At 42.0% G+C, this 18,750-nt stretch overlaps 3 protein-coding genes across 4 annotated transcripts in view; 1 reads left to right on the forward strand and 2 right to left on the reverse strand.

Moving 5' to 3' along the window:
• LOC112571973 overlaps positions 1-18,750 on the reverse strand; it is a 74,903-nt gene that overhangs the window by 3,852 nt on the left and 52,301 nt on the right. The window lies entirely within an intron of this gene.
• Positions 1,828-4,506, reverse strand: LOC112571971. Of its 2 annotated transcripts, XM_025251422.1 has the most exons (5): positions 4,377-4,506; positions 3,342-4,022; positions 2,828-2,859; positions 2,452-2,619; positions 1,828-1,956 (listed from the first exon to the last, which is right to left on the reverse strand). In XM_025251422.1, the coding sequence occupies exons 1-5, from the start codon at positions 4,439-4,441 to the stop codon at positions 1,841-1,843; spliced, it is 1,062 nt and encodes a 353-aa protein (XP_025107207.1). In that variant the 5' UTR covers positions 4,442-4,506; the 3' UTR covers positions 1,828-1,840. The 2 variants fall into 2 exon arrangements, with proteins under 2 accessions (XP_025107207.1, XP_025107206.1); XM_025251421.1 differs by lacking the exon at positions 2,828-2,859 and having other exon boundaries at positions 3,067-4,022; positions 4,377-4,494.
• On the forward strand, positions 14,274-17,627 carry LOC112571977. Its single transcript, XM_025251428.1, has 6 exons — positions 14,274-14,297; positions 14,907-15,033; positions 15,485-15,598; positions 16,096-16,338; positions 16,667-16,766; positions 17,128-17,627. Exons 2-6 carry the CDS (start codon positions 14,964-14,966, stop codon positions 17,306-17,308), a joined length of 708 nt encoding a protein of 235 aa, XP_025107213.1. The 5' UTR covers positions 14,274-14,297; positions 14,907-14,963; the 3' UTR covers positions 17,309-17,627.

Raw genomic sequence — 18,750 nt, forward strand, 5'->3', positions numbered from 1 at the left:
AGAAGGTCTGGAAGAAACATCCAAGCTTTACACATGCACATGATGAATTTCAAGTCATAGTATACAATTTCCAGGCCTTAGGTAGGCATACTTCGGGTGGGAAGCAGTCAGCGGACAGCGACATCATCTTCTCGCTTGAAATATACAATGGGATCTTGGAAACTTTATAAGTACGAATTTTTTCAAAGATTTGTCGGAAACGCAATAAAGCTCTGGCGTTTTTGTTTGAGACAAAACTCTAACAGCGAGAGGTATAGGATCAGTAAAACCAAAAATCTAGAAAGTACGTTGTTCTCTTCACAATTTCCGAGTAAACTACAGTTTACAGATAAGTCAAAACAAAGAATGTTTTGTGAACGCAGTCAGCGTCTTGTTTAGAAAAAAAAATTCCTTTAACCAATTCTTACATGTGTCAAAGAACACAAACACAAGTAACAAGCAGTGAAGGTTTGTGGACACGCGCACTTCACTCGGCGTATAGTGCAGAAATTTTACAAAGTTTAACTTTTCTTTATGTTTGCTTCGGTTCATTCCCTTACAAAGACAAGATTTTTTTAAAGTTCTCTTTTGCCCTATGACGAAAGCATGAAAGATCGTTTATAAAAAAGTTCATAATGATTGTTAATGACACATGAAGTAACACATATAAACAGTCATCTGTGCAGTGCTGAGGGAGTCACTATGTACACTGAGTACCTAGTCAAATATTGGACAAGTGATGTTGAGACATTTTTTCTCGATTATATTGTTTGGCGGTATGGTTATTTCCCCATTGCTTAATAACCATTCTTTCACATGTGCAAACAAAGTTCAGTCAGAAAATATCAATCAGAAACTCACTTGCACGTACATTACAGGGGTACATCTAGTAGACAGACACTCGTGTTAAATTAAGTAATGATTCATTTTTTGGATAGGCACTTGTTGTCTGACTGGTGTTTGCGGCAGACTGAAGCACTGGAGAAACAAATATACCGTTTTGTGTCTGATGGCTGTCACAGAAACGTAGATAGAAACCTTTCGTGAAATATACTTCCAATGAGAAATTGAAATGTACTAATAAACAAAATTATTGAAGAAGAGCTGTGGACTTTCTTGAATATAATCGTCAGACGCATTCAAAAATGAAATTGCACAAGAACCAGATAAACAGTTATCTTTTAAATACACGTTTTGGACACTTCATGCCTCAAATATAGCCAGAGAACTAACTTTGAAATTAATGTTACCTCCCTTTTATCACAGTCTCATTACCCAAAGAGATGATGATGTTTCCATGAAGCAGAGCAAGTAGTGCTTGTTTTTCTCGAATGTCGGACAAACATGTGAATATATCATGCTGTATAACCTAAATATCCAACAAATAACATTTCTCACACTTCATGCGGATCATTTATTAAGTACCTAATAAACTTCTTCCGAGATAGAAATGATAAAAATGTCATTTCATCAGGTGTAAAAAAAGTATAAGAATAAAGTACTTCTCAGGGCGAAGTTCTGACCATGACAAAGACTTCCAGACTGATCCATCTTTCAATCACTGACATGGACGCCCTTTAAAGAAAATGTGTAACCGTGAGCATCCTCACGTATTCATATACTTGTTAAATGAAGTGTGTAAACTGTGAGTTTATATAGTTTCACATAGTTATATGCTTTCTAAATTAAATGTGTTATCAAAGATGTAACCCATGGTATTTGTTTTACAGAAGTCTGATCATTGACAGCTTCATTTTTACCGACTAAGACATCAGCGTGCTCTTCTAATCACTTCGTGGTCCTGTTTGATTGTCTTACACTCATTTTTTCAAACTTTAACTTTTTTTGAAGAAGCTTGGTCTTACATAACTACTTGAAGATCGAGACTGTCCTTCAACTGTCGAATGCCTTCTTCCAGTGCATTGGATGATGCCTCACTGCTGGCACAGATTCCTCCCACTCGCAGCTTTATCTTCCCTAAACAACAAGACAACAGACAATCATCTATACACCCAGCTTTTTCGCTTTGGGGGGAAAACTCAAACTCCAGAATTTACAAACAAAATTCAGAAAACGCAATCCTTGCCCAGGCTACATACACAGTACTTTAACTTTGTATCTAACATTCCCTAATGTTCTGAATAAAGTGTGGCTGATATAAATATATAAATGTTTGTGCGTGCGTGTGTGTGTGTGTGCGCGCAAGCTATCCCCGCTAAATGTTGCACTAATATTGCTTTGGATTCCAGGATGCACAAGGTATTTCTTGTGCGGTAGGGATATGTTGGTCATGTTTAGTTCTACATTTTAAGATGCTATTGCCATCTTTTATAAAAAAAAAATCACTAAAATACACACACACACACACACACACACACACACACACACACACACACACACACACACACACACACACACACACACACACACACACACACACACACACTCTTAGCCATCTATGAACGTGCTCACCTCGCTCGGCGCTGCTGCTGCAGGCACTGATGGCTTTCGCTATATCCAAATCGAGAATGATGTTCTTCAGTGAGATGGACACCAGTCTGGGACACTTGTTCACTAGGTTCACAAGAGATGGGCTATAGTACAACCTGCCCCGCACCACACACGACCACTCCAGGTAAGCTGGCCGACAGAGCATGGACACAAAGTATTTACATCCACTCTAATTGTATTGTGGTGGAGGATAATAAATAAGTTTTATAATGCACCAAGCGCGCATATACATATATACTAAAGATGAACACACACACACACACACACACACACACACACACACACACACACACACACACACACACACACACACACACACACACACATTACACCTCACCTAATGAAAAAAGATTTCCAAAGAAACCACTCCAACGAATTACATACTGTTACGCTACAGGATCAATTAGGGATGGTGGATTGTTGTTAGGATGGCATTTAGCCTGTGGATATGTCTAAAAACTCTTCTCAGCACAAGCTCATATGCCTCCAAACTAACCACTCACCCACCCACAAACATACATTCGCTACAGGATCCAGGAGATTATGGTATAGCGAATTAAGAGAAAGTCTGTTTACTTAGATAGTTTCCGTATCGCTTGGCAATCATGTCGAGGTAACAATTGACAACGGGCGTGACTGTTGTCAGACTGTAGACATCGACAACGAGTCCCTCGACGGGTAATTGAATCAGATACATGCTCATGTTCATGATGTTGCCATATATATTATCCCCCACCATGAGCCACAACACGACCCGCAAGTCAGGGTTCTTGTCCACAACCTCATTAAGAGACAGCTGAGGGATCTGGTCTGGAAGATAGTGTTGAAGACTTAAATCAAACAGAATGGTAATGCGTCTCAGGAGAGGGCAGGCAAACACCAGGGTCTTCATTATCTCATCGGTCAGATGCTCGAATGTGATTTCGATATGCTCTAAAAGAGAAAATCGTCCTATGGCTTTAACGAAAGAACTATCTGGTGTGGCGGTTCTTTGTAACATTTTTATGAGAGACAAGCGCTTGATTTTGCCCCTGCCTGCCTCTTTGGGAGCAACCGCCATGAGCAGGGTCCCGCTGCTAGGCTTCGACTGCAGTTCCAGAGATGTGAAGCTGACTTCCTGTAAAAATCTTCTCTGACGTCTCAGAAATTTACATAATTCACAGATGACACGACTTTTCCAGTCTTTACTAGCATTGTAATACTTGAAACCCGAGCAAGAGAAACTTCTCAGTGTCATGTCATGAGGCAAGGCTCGGAACAGTTTGGACATTGAGCTGAGAACAGCGTTTGCCTGAGGCGCATCAAGAGTTTGTGGTCCTTGTGCTCTTCTGTCCAAGTTGATTACAAGGTGTCTGACATGGAGGTACAATCTGGGGCCTTTGTGACCAAAAAATGAGCGGGTTTTTTTCCAGTTCCAGCCAGGATGGACAGTGACCTCGAACTTGTGCCAGATGGAGGGCTCAGAGATGATTGCCTCTCTCCACCTTTTACAGACTTGACAGCAGGAACACCTATCTTCATTGGACAGATCCCTGAGCACAAATAAATAACATAATAATTAATAATGATAATAATTAATAAGCAAAGTATCGCAAACAGATTTTTGTGCGTTTTCAGGATTCCAGTAGTAGTAGTTGTTGTTGTTGTTGCTGTTGTTTTTTCTGTTGTTGTTGTTATTTAAGTTGTTGTAAAATAGTATCTTGAAAAACTGTCCACTACATCTCACAGGTGACAGCATTCAGCATCAACGTCAAGCAAAGACTTGAGGACCAAAAGACGGAGAAATAAATAAGGGATGACAGGCTTTGTTTGTTTATTTGTGGTTAATGCCGTGCCAGCAGCTAGGGTTACATCACGGCAAGGATGATAGGCTACAGAGTAAGTACCTGAAGATGATGACAAGAAGCTCTTTGTGCAGCGCGTTGAAAGGACCAGTGACACCCCACTCCATCTTTACTGACGTCTTATTGCTTGAATGACATCGCACGTGACGAGTATTTTGTTTTGACGGAAAGACGTCACAGCACACATCATCTCGTGCGTCACCAGTCGCTCCCTCTCTCTTTCGCACATAGACATGCACATCAAAATCAAAATCAAATCAAATCAAAACAGACTTTATTGTCTGCCCAGGAGACCCAGGGCAGAAATTTGTCTTTGCTCACATACTCATACAGACATTTAACACACAGTTAGGAGTAAAAGTGAGGAGTAAAATAGTGTTGATTGCACCAGTCCATCAAAGCAGTGTATGTTTATCCTAACAACAAACCTTGGGTGACCAAGGGCCTAAAAGCACTGCTGAACAAAAAGAAACATTTGTTCATCACGGGCAGAAGCCCACGACAGAAGATTAGTACATAGAGAGGACCATGATGCTATCCGTTGGGTGGGCAGAGGCTCTACATACAGAGATTCACATACCTGTATACATATACACAATACAATAGGCATACATGTACGAAGAGATAAACAAGCACAAACATTCTCTCTCTCACGATCAAAAATAAATTAACACACATAATCACAAACACACGCACGCACACACACAAGAAAAAGATGGCCGCTCCTTGTAGTGCGACGTCTGCAGCTCTCTTTTCTACTTTGCATTTTTTTTTTCATCGTTTTCGTCTGCCCCTGTGTCGGGTGGTGGTTGAGTGATAGACTTGGGTGTCGAACTGTGTGTAGTGATGATGATCTTACTCTCAGTCTCGTTAGGCTTGTGTTTTTTTTCATTTTGGATGGATGTGACCGTTACCAATAGCTGACAATATTAAGATGGCGGTCAGATTATTAATGCTGGTCCCCGGCTACATTATTCCGCGAGCTCTTGCTTCGTCCTCGTTCATCTCCCTCTGTTATCCGGAGTTTGCGGGCGCTGCATGTCGACATCACACGGCTCCCTCCACTTCGTAAATCAAGATGGAGAGGACGCACAGGCTGTGTGAAGCGGAGACAAGAAGTTTCGTCTCGACGATCGACGCAGGTCTCCACCTCTTACTTCTATCCTGCTCTCCAATGTCCAGTCGATTCGTGGCAAGACTGATGAGCTTGAGGCGTGGGTACACAACTTTCGACAGTTCAGGGATACTTGTTTGTTGGCGTTTACAGAAACATGGCTCCACGAAAGTGACGCAGAGCTGGACATCTCCGGTTTCTCTGGCCCGTTGCGATTAGACAGATCTGCTACAAGGACTGGCAAGGCGTGAACAGGTACTGTAATACGGTTATTGTTCGTGAAAGGATGTGTCCTCGCGCCCTTGAACTTTTCACGATTTCGCTTCGCCCATTTTACCTCCCGAGACAATTCCCCCAGCTGTTTTTCACCCTTCATCCCCAGGCAAATATTTCCAATGCGTTACAGTGCATCGCAGATGTGACTCACAATGTCGACTCGATTTGTCCTGATGCTCCTAAGTTTATATCAGGAGATTTCAACCACTGTGACCTAACATCGGTTCTTCAGACCTACGACCAGTATGTGACATGTCCTACTACCCTGCGTCAGACCACACTCGACCTTGTCTACGGAACTGTACCACGTGCGTACAAATCTCTATCCTTGCCCAGGCTGGGTGCGTCCTATCATCTGAGTGTGCATCTGGTACCCGTTTATAAGCCTGTGTTCAGACGGATACGCCGGACAATTCATTCCACTAGATGCTGGACTGCAGACAGTGTTGCAAGCTTACAAGGCTGTTTTGAATGTACTAACTGGGATGTCGTTTTAAAAGCATGTCCTAATCTGAACAACTTAGTAAACACCATCTCTTCATAAATCACCTTCTGTGTAGATTGAACCATTCCATCAAAACAACAAACCTTGGGTGACCAAGAGCCTGAAAGCAGTGCTTAACAAAAAGAAACATGTGTTCTTCACGGGTTCTGTCCACGACAGAAAATTGGTCCATAGAGAGGTCCATGATGCTATCCGTTGGGTCAAGGTGAAGCACAAGTCCAAAATCGAGTCTCAGTTTGCTACAGGTAACATCCGAGTAGCTTGGCAGGTACTCAGCAACATGGCCAATATTGACGATCGGAGTAAGCGGTCGAAAGACAAAATCTCGATCTCAGGTGTTGAGAGTACGGCCCTGCCTAATGCTCGGAATGATTTCTTCACTCGTTTCGAGACTCATGACTTCTCAGTTCAAATTAAAGATGTGCTTAGTTCTCTTCACCCTGTACAGAAGGTTGAGATTTGTCATGAACAAGTTGTGGAGCTGTTTCAGCGAGTAAATATTCGCAAGGCCTCCGGTCCGGATGGTATTTGTGGCAGGACATTACGTTTCTGCGCGCAGAAAGTTTCAGCTCGGCATCTCAATGACTTTAGACCAGTTGCCTTAACATAGTTGGTCATGAAAGTATTTGAGACAATCATCAAGGCATTGATTCTTAAAGCCACTAACATTTGTCTTGATCCCTTGCAATCCCTTGCAGTTTGCATGCCAGTATAAACGAAGTATTGATGATGCTAACCTGGTAAATCTTCCACACTTTACTCAAACACCTGGAGAATCCTCAAGCCCATGCTCGACTGTTGTTTGCTGGTTTCTCGTCGGCCTTCAGCACTATTCAGCCACATATCCTAGCTAGAAGACTCCTAGACGACTTTTCCCTTGACCATCAGCTGGAGTCATATATCATTAACTTCGTGGTTGACAGGCAGCAACGAGTTCTTGTCAATGGCACTTTTTCCGACTTAATCACCACGTGCACCGGCTCACCTCAGGGCTGTCTTCTCGCCCCGCTTCTGTTTATTCTGTACACGAACAGTTGTCGCAGTCACCATCAGGGTCACTATCTTGACAAATTCTCTTATGACACTGCACTGCTGTCTCTCCTTAGCGGGCCAGTGCACACTCACGGTATAGCTTTGGAAGAATTCATTGTCTGGTGCGATGACAACTTTCTAGAACTTAATGTAAGACGAAAGAGATTGTCTTTGATTTTCGTCGGAATTCTTCATGTTCCGTGTGTGTCATCCATGACAAGGAGGTGGAAATTGTTTATGTTTTTAAACACCTGGGCACCATCTTCGATAGGCGACTGAACATCCAGCTAGGCGTGGTAGAGTGGTCTTGTCCTCCACACAATTAAAGAATCACTGAGAGAAAACCTCTGTAGATGTATAATTAACTTGATCCTAACAGAGAAATTTGCATGTTGGCCATTGTCATGAGAAACTCATCCATTAACTTGCCTTTCGAGCACGATTTATTATATGATCGTCACTACAAGAATGCTTTATGATCTCAAACCAAAGAGTGGGTACGTTTGCACCCTGTGAGGGGCTCCCACACCCAATCGAGAATCGTGCGCGACCTACTGACCGGAAATGATTTGTGTTTCGATGATCGTACATGTAAAGCTGCTTTTGGCCATTTCCCGTGTACCAAAGTTATTTTTCCTTGCAGGCTTCGCCATTACACTCATTTCAAACATGACAGTATTTTTTACATAATGCGATATGGCACATTCCTTCCACACCCAATGTCTCTGGCTGCTTCTCCCATTGACGGACAAAGCTTATTAGTTAAATAACCAACTTGTTACTGCCAAACAAGTGGCAGTCCACAGACATTATCACACAAGATGATGTTGACATGACATTTAAAGGTTTGATGCAGACTGAATATCAGCTGGACCGTTTTCATTCACCCTTAATTTAGTATTTCACCACTCCATGAACACTAATCACTCTCGTGCCTTTATGTCAAAAGTTTAGACATTGTTTTCTTTTTTTCCTTTTTTTTTTTGTTGTTGTTGTTGTTGTCTGTTTGGCCAAGAGTGTTGATGCACAAAAAAAATATTTTTAACTACAAAAGTTCCAATTTTAAATAATCATTATGTTAAAATTAAAATAATACAAGATATGTAAGTTGCAAAGTCTTTCAGTGGATTAGTAGCAACAACCTCTACCGACAGGACGCCAGATATGACTCCACTTCATGATTTGAGAAATCTGTTTGACCAGACGTTTAAAACAAAGAAAGTAATAATAAATGAGATTGAGGTATGTCACAAACCTGCTGCGCTATATTTTTTAATGTTTTTTTTTTTGAGCTAGGAAGGAGACAGGGAAAAAAGTAACTGGAAGGGGGAGGTTTGAAAGACAGCAATTACTGTCTGAGTGCGCGCCACACAGGGATGGCCGGGCGGGCTTTGTTTTTTTGTTGTTTTTTTTTTTAATCAACTGGTGTTGATAGGTTGTTTTGTTCGAAGAACAAAGGAAAGAGTGTTTGAGTGTTTGGGATGTTGCTGTGTGAGTTTTTCCTTGACGGGGGCGGGGAGAAGTAACAGTCTCCTCGGTGTCATCAGTGTGTCCGGACGTTTTATTTGCAACAAGTCTTGAACCGACTAGGTGTTGTAGTCCTGACCGGACTGTGCACATCCTGACCAGATTTGTGTTATTTAACAAGTCCTGAACAGAATTGGAAGTTAGCCTTGACTGGACTGGGCACATCCTGACCAGATTTGTATCTTGGAGGTGAGTGTGTATCTTTGTTGATTGTTCGGTGAGCGTGTGTTTAATGTTTGAAGAATGTTAGTTAAGTTTTGAACTTGCCATTTAGCTAAAGACTTTTTTTCTCCAGGTTTTTGTGGGTTTTTTTTTCTCACTTTTGTTGTTTGATCTTCGCTTATTCATCGTATCCGCCTCGGGCTCACCAACCAGAGCTGAATTAGAATTAACTTCAGGAAGAGCATCGGTGTCAGTGAAAACTTGTGTTACTTTCAAGTGGACATATTTGTGTTACCTAGAAGTGGAAACTTTGTGTTATATTCAAGTGGAGACTTGGTGTCATTTTCAACTGGAGATTTTTTTTTAGGGGGAGGGGAATTGAATGGTCGGAAGGAACATAAGATGTGTGTGTGACAGTGGAAGTGTTCGGACTGTGGGTTCGGAAATTTGGAATTTGTTTTTTTGTGCATGGACCAGCTGTGGAATGTGGCAAACATATCTCACATAAAATATAATAGAGAAGTCCGACATATTTTTGCCAAACACATCAACTTATCTATTGTAATTTAACAGCATGGATGCTAGAAAGCTCTGACAAAATCAACTTTTTTAAAATATGTAACAATTTAACATCTACATGTCAGTCCAAATTTTAAAATGACAACATGACGAGGACGATGTAGTTTAGCTTATAGTTTACTTATTTTATGAAAAAATAATGTATATTTAAAACAACTTTACCACAGACAGTCACAATAATGTCTGGGTTTACTGTCGTGTACCTTGCTGTATGTAGGTGTTAAATAATTTACTGTATCATTTGACACTTTGACACTAATGACCCAGCGTGTCTCTTCACACCATTGAAAAATCTGTTTCAATACAATTTGCTATAATTTATATCTGATATCTGATATCTGGCATCGACATTCTCTCAAGATACCGTTTTTATTTTTGCGTTTATTCTGAACTATACGTTTGTCTTTTCTTGGAGATGTTTCTCAAATGTAAGTTTTATTCACTCCTTAAAGATTATCCTTTGCTCTTTTTCTCTTTCTCTCTCGCACGCGCGCACACAGATGTGGGTCCCGCTCTACAGTCTGACAGAAGCGGGGGGCGAGGGCAAACTGCTCGCTGGTTTCCTCCGACAATGGAAGAATAAGCTGCGGTAACCTAGTCAATGATTGCCAACTGGTGTGTGAAGGCGCCATCACTTTCATGCCACTTCCGGCGTGTCATTTTCCCGCGCACCACTTCTCTTTTGCCAGGGGAGGCTATTGTGGATGTTTGAGGCTGGGTGGGTGCACGGGAGTGGTACATCGGGGGACTCGGACCCGAGGTCGGCGGCGTTCGACGAGCTGCTGCAACTTTTGACGCCGCACAACAGCCCGACGTCAGGTCTGGTGCACGGGCGCCCCCTCGCGGCACGAGGCTGACCGCCTCATTAGGCGCACCGTGTCGCCGCGCGTCGCACGTGCACTGGCGCGGTCCTCGCGCGGCACACTTGTTTGACTTGCGGTCCGCCCGCGGCCCACTGGGCCAAGGTGCACGGCTCGGCAGCTAATCGCCGGCACTCCCCGACCTAATTGGTAACCGAACCCCTACCCCCTTCCGCTGATTGCTGCGCGCGCGTCTGATAGGTCACGTGGTGTGTCGACTGGTAAATCACCCATTTCTTCACCTTCTCAACTGGCGCTCCGATTGAACGCCGCATATTTTACGACCGGGTAGGTCGCCAGGCCCGTCACCACGGTCACGTGACTACCCTCGGGCAATCAAAATTTAGCATTCTAATGTGATGCAAGCCAAGACTGCATCGATATTAGCCAACTCTAAAATGTCTGGATCATCACTTCATCTGAGTTAGTGTCACTGACATTGTTCATTTAACGTATTTTTATTTTTTTATCCAGTTTTTCTTTCATTTTAAATGGATTTTTTTATGTTAGGATAATGCAAAAGTAAATGTATTAGTCACCCCTTAGAATAAGGGTAGACTTCGTGTTCTGGAAGCTACTGCATATGGTCACTGGTTTGTAGCCTGTGGATAGGATTCTGCTTCCCCACCCCACCCCCACTCTCCATCCTGCTCATTCTTTTCAGTAAAAATAAAAGTGGCTACCTGATTTATAAGGAGCTATTTAAAGCTTACAGATGTAAATGTTGGCGGAGGAAAGCTTTGATTCCGCTTTCCACGGGACGTACTCTAGACATGATGAGCCACTTCGGCCAGTAGGCTACAGAGTCCATGCCAGTAAACTACTTCGCTCATTTATTTATGTTTATCTGTTCACCCTGGCCATGCCAAGCATTATGCTAGCACATAACTTGCTTGGTTACGAGTGCTTGCGTTGCTCAGTACAAACTCAAGCCAAAGGCATGATAGACTAGCTGCTTGACTAGCCACTGTGTTTCCACATGTAATGTTCCATCAGGTAGTGTTTGTAAGCATAAAGCCAGCCATCTGTTCATGTGTTTGATGTGCATCCAGATGGCCGCCTACAAGTGACCTCAGGTCGGTTATTTTGATGAGACTGATATTTTTCAAACTCTGATGTGATCTCACTTGTTTCGAAAATCCTAACAAGTGATCACTTGTCATGATGCGAGAGTAGAAAAACTGTCTTCATATGAATGCTGACCCGCAGTCCATCCCTTTCCACACTCTAGAATTTTATGCGGTTACAAATCGAAAGGTGAATAATGATTTAGTTATTTATTTATTGGGCGTCATCACGGATTTCTTTTAATGTGATCTTGCTCTTTCTTACACACACACATGCGTGCACCCCTCCAGTGAGACTTGAAAGAGAGAGAGAACGCTCACTCGCTAGAACACACACACCCTCTCTCTCTCTCATCCACGCACGTACGCACCCACACACACACACAGTGGCCTGTCTCTCCGGGGGCAAGCGAGGCCAGTCAGTTGGAGGTCTCGGTAAACTCAGACCCCTCTTTGTCTCCGCATCTCTGAAAAGTTTGTCACTGTCCTGGCCTAGTCTGCTGGGACAGCCAGTCCCACGTCGACCATACATTGTCTTCATCATCCAGCGGTCCTCTTCGACCCGCCGCCCTGCAGCCGCGGTAGCATCGTGGGTGATCGCGTTGTTTGTGAGGAGAGAAAGAATGTGTGTATATGTGCGTGTGATTGTGTGTGTGTGTGTGTGTGTGTGTGTGTGTGTGTGTGTTTGCTTGCTTGTTTGTTGTTTGTTTGCTTGTTTGTTTGTTTTTTTGGGTTTTTTTTTGTTTTTTTTTTTGTTGAGCGGGGTGGCAGGGCCATCGAATAGCCATTACTGATCATTACCCATAATTTGTCACAAAGAGGCTAGCCGGGTGGGAGTACGGAAAAGAGGTAATAAAAAAAAAAAGAAAAAAAAGGTGTTTTGGGGACGGGATCTGATCTCACGGCTACCGACAACTTATAACTTCAAAGAAAGTCCTTTCCTTGTTGTCCTAACGATGGCGCTGTCAAAGAGGTACTTGGTTTAGAAAAAATCCCGAGACTAAGCTAAACATTTGTGTTTGTCTCACCTACTGGTTGCTAAAGAAAGGAAAGGGTGTTGTACTTTGAAACATTGTCTGACGGGAAAACAGTTCCAGTCTTGACCCTGGCAGTTCCCCTTCTCAGATTTTATCTCATCGAATGTCTCGCTTCAACAAAGGCTTCATGACCAATTTCCGGTAAGTGGATTATGACACTGCTATCTTAGGAAATAACGATGATGATACATTGAGTGGGCTAACTGTGAGTGGTTTACTGGCTCTAGGCTCCTAGAAGAGCTTTTTCTTGTCACTGGGCCAAGCGAACGTGGAACTGAGAGCTGCTATGAAGTAGTAACCACAAGGCTTTATATCAGTTTCATAAGGCTTGATGCAATTTATATCAGCTGCAGTTAATTCTTTTCCGAACTGAAAAGGACGAAATGAATGTCTCTGCCCTGTGACTTATATGTCCTGCATGTCTCCTTTACAAACATTTCGGAACATCTGACTGCAAAGGTTCGACAACCACAAAGAAATCGCAAACGTCTCACTTTCGAAGAGGCCAACCATCTGTGATATCATTTGTTTTAAATCGGAGAGGGAATCAACACCACGATGCCCAAACAATAAGGAAAGTGGAGAAGAGAATACCGAAGAAGAGGAAAGATACAGGGAGGAGGATACATGGAAAGTGTGGACAGCGCTGGTGTGATTAACTCCCCATGGGGCTTTGAGGAACCGTGAAAAATGGACAGAACTGGTGGCGAGGTCACCGTTGGTCAACGAGCATGAAAGCTGGGGGTCACATGACAGTGATTTGTCACTGGCCACCTTACAAACTCAGCTTCATCTCCATGTTCCGGTGAGATGGTCGAGGAACTCGGGAAAATGTGCTTCTGGGGAAGAGATGGAGATGAGAAATGATGTTACAAAACCAGATGCGTAGGTAGAAATAGTAGGTTGCCATGAGAACGCTGTGGTAGGTAGAAGTGGTATTCGAATATTAACGTCTCTGTGGTAGGCCTGTAAGTCCAGATGTAACTGTGCTTTCAACATGATCATAGACTTACAAAATGGTGGAAGCAGCACACACACACACACACAAACCCACTTATCTTTTTAGTCTTCTTTGTCCTCCTAGTGCCGCAACCATACCACCCCAGCGGATCCGGTTCTGGGCCGAGGATCGATCTCCTCCACTGGTCTGTCTCCGAACCCTGCGTTTCATCTGTGGGTTTAAGTCCAGAACTTGTCTCGTTAAACTCGGTGTCAAATTGCAATAAAATCAAATTGTCAACCGTACACTGCAGTCTATGCAAAATCTTATTAAATACATTTTTTACTAAAAACAAGGATATCGGCCGACAGCTCTTCCTTGCGATGTAAGTGTCGAAGCAGGACTGAAGTATCGTTGGAAGTCAGAGAAACATTGCAGTGTACTGCTGACGTCAAGCAATGTCTGTAAGACACAATAACAAACACGTTAATGCTTTGTACAAAGCCAGGATAGTGTGTTTTCACGAGCAAACCGTCGATGTCGCAGTTGAAGATGTGAAATATTTTCACGGGTGAGTCCCGTGCTGTGTCCTGGTGACCGTTAGCACGGACACCTCGTGTCGCGTAGTCACTGGGTCAGTGGAACTTATTCTCTCCCTTGTCTTGCTTGTGTCTTGCCGTCCACACAAAGTCCTCGACATTATGGGATAGCAATTGTCATGAACTGTGGTGGACCGGCCATCTTGTCACTTATTTCTTGTTGGTAGAACATGTAGGGTACTGTTGTACGTTTTCGATGTCCTCCATTGACTGGGCAGGTAACTCTGACCACGCGTACAATGATGTCTGGAGGGGAGAGGATCGGGTAGGTTGTTGCCGTCTGTCACTCCGATCTTGTTCACTCCATTGAGTATGACGTGTGTGTTTCTGGCAGTTGGAGGTACATAGGGGGACAGTAGCAGGGTGTTTGTGGTCCGTCGTGCACTAGTCATCTTCGTTAACAGCAGCCTCGTTGTCGATGACGTCACCGGTTCTGGGGCGTGTGCGTATCGGTTCAGCGGATTTGTTCATTGTTGTAAACGGCGAAGTTGACTTTTTCAGGAACTTTAGACACGTTAGTTGGTAACGGCTGTGTGGCCTGGTGGCTACCGACGAGGTCTGAAGACTGAAAGGTGGTGTGTTCAAATCTGACAGTGACAAATAAAAAAAGAGTGAGTGAGTGAGTGAGTGAGTGAGTGACCACACGTCAATGGTGGCAGATGTTCACAACATCTGTTGATAGAACAACACACTGTCACGTGCTAGTATTGATTGACCCGTCATACTGTTTGTAGGTAAGAGCTGCTGAAAACAGACAGCTGTTAGTGAGTATATTTGGTTTGTTGTTAATCAGAAAGCAAACGAAACATGAAATTTAGTTTATCAAGTGTTTTTAAACAACTAAATGTAAAGTCATCTACAAATTTTACCCCAGGGACCATCACTAAGGTCGTTCAACGGATACAGGAGGCGGACATCAACTGGGTCCAGGATGGGCATCGTCACCATCGTCGTCTTGACTTTAATGCACTGGTCATCTCTCCTCTCTTCACAGGATCAAAGTAATCCAGGCTACAAGATGTACAAATAAAGCTATCTAGTTTCTTTGAAAACTTCCAACACATTTGTTGTCATTTAATGTGAGACTTTCCAACATAATTGGTGTCACATTCCTTTCTTCCATTCTTCCCTGATTTTTCTCTTTCTCCTCAGGTCTTTGTGCTTTTATGCAATAATTAAAAAGTGTTTTCAATGTACTGTGTATTTAAAAAATAGTTTCATTTAATATTTCAGCAAATATTAGGTTTTCAAGAAGTAATTCAATAGCTTTTCTAAACGGACAATCAAATTAGAACTGAAATCTTTTTTTTTTTAACAGAATGCTTATAGAAAGTGATGAAAATGCAATGGATATAAGCACAGATTGTGTAAACTGTGTGTTTGTCTTCGTCTATCTTGCTCCATCCCTCTTTATTTCCCTGGCTGCTCTCATGTGTAGAAACTTTTTTTCAGGAATTTCTACCTGCCAGGTGCGGGGCAGCTGTGACAAGAGGAACACATCTGTTATAGACTGTGTATTTCCTGTCAGCATTTCCCTCTTTCATGCCAGCATCAGTAAGGAGCCTGGTGAGCCTGTCGATTTTTTTTCATCCAGATAAAGATGAGAAAGGTGAAGATTAGAGTGAAGATGAAAAGTGACAATGAGATTTGATTGGTTGATTGGTAGATTGATTAATTGAATTGGATAAGTGTTGGAATCCAACCATTTGGCAGTGCAAGACTAGATTATATCAAACTGATGTTCTGAAGAGACAGTTTTTCTTTAGTTTGAAATTTTCTCATAGACAAAATGATATTTCTTCTGTCATCGCCTAACTAAAGTAGAGACCTTAGAAAACTCATTGTCTTTTGTTTTAGTAATATACAATAAAACAGTAACTATATATATATATATTGTTTTACAAAAGTGCTGATGGACGACTGGTAAGTGGTAAGTGATGATAAGATGACAGACAGATACTCTAAATAATGGACAGATGTTGATTACATTTTTGTCTTGAACTTTACAGAAATGCTGATTAGAACACATGGCATTTATAGTATACAAAACTTTCTGTTTACAGAATTTTCTCCTGAAATTATAATAACCTGCTCACCATGTCAGACGGCAGAAAAATTTGCAAAGCTAATCACTCTCAAGTTCCCTGAGACTTTGACACAAGGTGAGAGGTGGACTTTCGAGGTGAAGAGGTCAGAGGACTCTGTAGGGTCCTACACGTGCTACGGCTTCCATGGACCTGCAAGTCTTCATACTACACAGTGCAACATCACAAACACTTCCAGACAATGTTCTCTTCCACTAGCAGGTACTTTCAACACAATGTTTGTCTTGTACATTAAAATGCTCCCATGATTTAATCTCTTAACTAGTGTTTCTGGTGTTGTTTAACTGTTTATAATTTTGTAATAATTCCGTGTCAGTCTGCTCATCAACCAATTTTTCTGCCATTATATGGGAATTATTACAAAGCATACTAAACAAGATCAACAAAGGCCAAAGGCAGGTATGTCACAGGAAATAAATAGGCAACAAAACTTCAACTCTCTTATATCATTTTGCTTCCATATCAAAATAAAAAAGAAAATATTGCACTTGTAACCTAAATATTATTTATTTGTTTATTAATTTATCAGAAGAGAATAACACTCCAGACTCATCCAGTAAATTGCTGCCATTAATTTCTATTGCCGTGGTCATCGTGGTTGTCATCCTTGTGCTGCTTGTGTTGTACAGGTAGGTCTTGCTTCTGTGTCACTTTGTTTAGACAACACCAACACATATTGCCATGTGTTTGTAGCAGTGAATGCACTGAGATCCACACTGACAAACAATATGTGCTGGTATATAGTCTTTATATGTATATATACAATGACATCATAATTACTGAGATCAATTGGTGCTTCTTCAATGGGGTTAGCCATTCACTTTGCAGGACGAGTTCAATACTAACCACAAAGTCTTTCTCTATTACACACACACCATACCACCACCACCACCACCACCACACACTAAATCACACACACACACTAACCCCACACACAGATAAAGAGAGAGAAGGGAGAACACATTTCAAGACAGAAACATTTGTGTGCAGACAAGGAGTTTTCAAACACAAGAGACAATCAGTGGAGATGTCTGGCGATCAGAATCATCTCCCTTCGCCGACAGAAAGTTTGCCACTGAAAGGCCAAGATTCAGAAGACCCTGACACCACGGGCGATGGTTTGACTAAAATAACAGGAACTACAGCTACAGTCGCTGTAATGAAGAGTTAACGTGTATGTGTGTGTGAGTGTGTGGTGTATTGTGTGATGTGTGTATGATTGTGTATTGTATGATGTGTGTGTGTGTGTGTTTTATGTATTGGGTGTGTGTGTTTTCAAACTGCCATCCCATTCCAGTCATGCATGTGTCCTGCATTTTCAATGGTCTTTATTTGCACTATTGTGTGTACATACAATATCCGCATTTGACAGATGAACAGCAAACATCCGCAGGTCTCTTTATGACATATTTTTTAGATTTTATTTCATGTACCCTTATTGTAGCCTGTACTTTGCATTAAGAATGTATTAAAGCCGTCAGCGTCTCCAAGGTGACCTACATGTGTGTAGTCCAAACTGGACAATATCAATTCTGCATCAAATATTTTATTTTAATTTTTTAATAAATGGTGTCCTTTATACATCAACTGTTTTTGTCTTTTGCACATCTCAGTATCGAGTTTTGTGATTGATGAGGAGCATGTGGTCTCTCACACTCCTTTATTTTTTCCTCTCTCTTTCTTGAGTTTTTTTGTCTCCTACAGGCACAATTTCTCTCTCTCTCTCTCACACACACACACACGAAAACACACAGTATCCATCGTTTTTGCTCGTCTGTCTTTAGCTCGCCAAGCCATCATTTATGAAACTTTCCGGAAAAGTGAGTTGTATCTCACAATACAGAGAATGTTACTTTAATAATACATCAGATACATCAGATGATGGTTACAAGAAAGGTGTATCCGTTGTCACCTGGACCTGCTCAGTCAGAGTTTAATTTTTCCGTGTTATGTTTGCTTTCATCCCTTTTCTATAAGAAATGACAAAGCTATGTCAGTAAAATAGAAAACATTGGGAACATTTATTTTGAATATCGTAGAAAGATTGCATTAAATGAAGGTTATTACTGTGTTGATAAGAAAGTCTTCTCAACAGGTCGCGACTCGATGTTCTTCCATCAAACAGGTGTGTTGTTGTTGTTGTTGTTGTTGTTGTTGTTGTTGTTGTGGTGGTGGTGGTGGTGGTGGTGGTGGTGGTGGTGGTGGTGGTGGTGGTGGTGGTGGTGGTGGTGTTTGTAATCACCTGCATGTTTCGTCTTCGTGGCTCCGTGGTTGACTCGGACGATGCTGGAGGCAACGAGCGACAGTTTCTAGACTGTTTTCACCTTCACATTGATGATGAATGTGTCTCTGTTATCAGCATCTTGACTTTATTCTCTGCTGCTGTCTCAATGTCTTTTCTGTCACTCACGCTATCTGGTATTTCTATCAAACATTTGAGGTAACTCTATCTGTCAGGTGTGAATTACAGACAACAGGAAGGACAGCTGTCGTTTGTTTATTTCCGTTTAATGTTCTCATCTTCGGTAAGTGTTCATAGTTATACTCAGGATGATGACATGTATCAGTTTGTAAACTTCGTCCTTCTTCTTATTATATATATATATTTTTGGA

The sequence above is a fragment of the Pomacea canaliculata genome, linkage group LG9 (genome assembly GCF_003073045.1).
Source record: "Pomacea canaliculata isolate SZHN2017 linkage group LG9, ASM307304v1, whole genome shotgun sequence".
Lineage (NCBI taxonomy): Eukaryota > Metazoa > Mollusca > Gastropoda > Architaenioglossa > Ampullariidae > Pomacea > Pomacea canaliculata.

Coding starts and splice junctions, on each gene's coding strand:
- LOC112571971 (XM_025251421.1), bottom strand. CDS start 4,441: ATGGAGTGGGGTGTCACTGGTCCTTTCAACGCGCTGCACAAAGAGCTT. Junction 2,620..3,066: donor GCGATACGGAAACTATCTAA/GTAAACAGACTT, acceptor TCTGTCGGCCAG/CTTACCTGGAGTGGTCGTGT. Junction 1,957..2,451: donor CAGCAGCAGCGCCGAGCGAG/GTGAGCACGTTC, acceptor CTTGTTGTTTAG/GGAAGATAAAGCTGCGAGTG.
- LOC112571977 (XM_025251428.1), top strand. CDS start 14,964: ATGGGCATCGTCACCATCGTCGTCTTGACTTTAATGCACTGGTCATCT. Junction 15,599..16,095: donor CAGCATCAGTAAGGAGCCTG/GTGAGCCTGTCG, acceptor TTCTGTTTACAG/AATTTTCTCCTGAAATTATA. Junction 16,767..17,127: donor GTGCTGCTTGTGTTGTACAG/GTAGGTCTTGCT, acceptor ATTTGTGTGCAG/ACAAGGAGTTTTCAAACACA.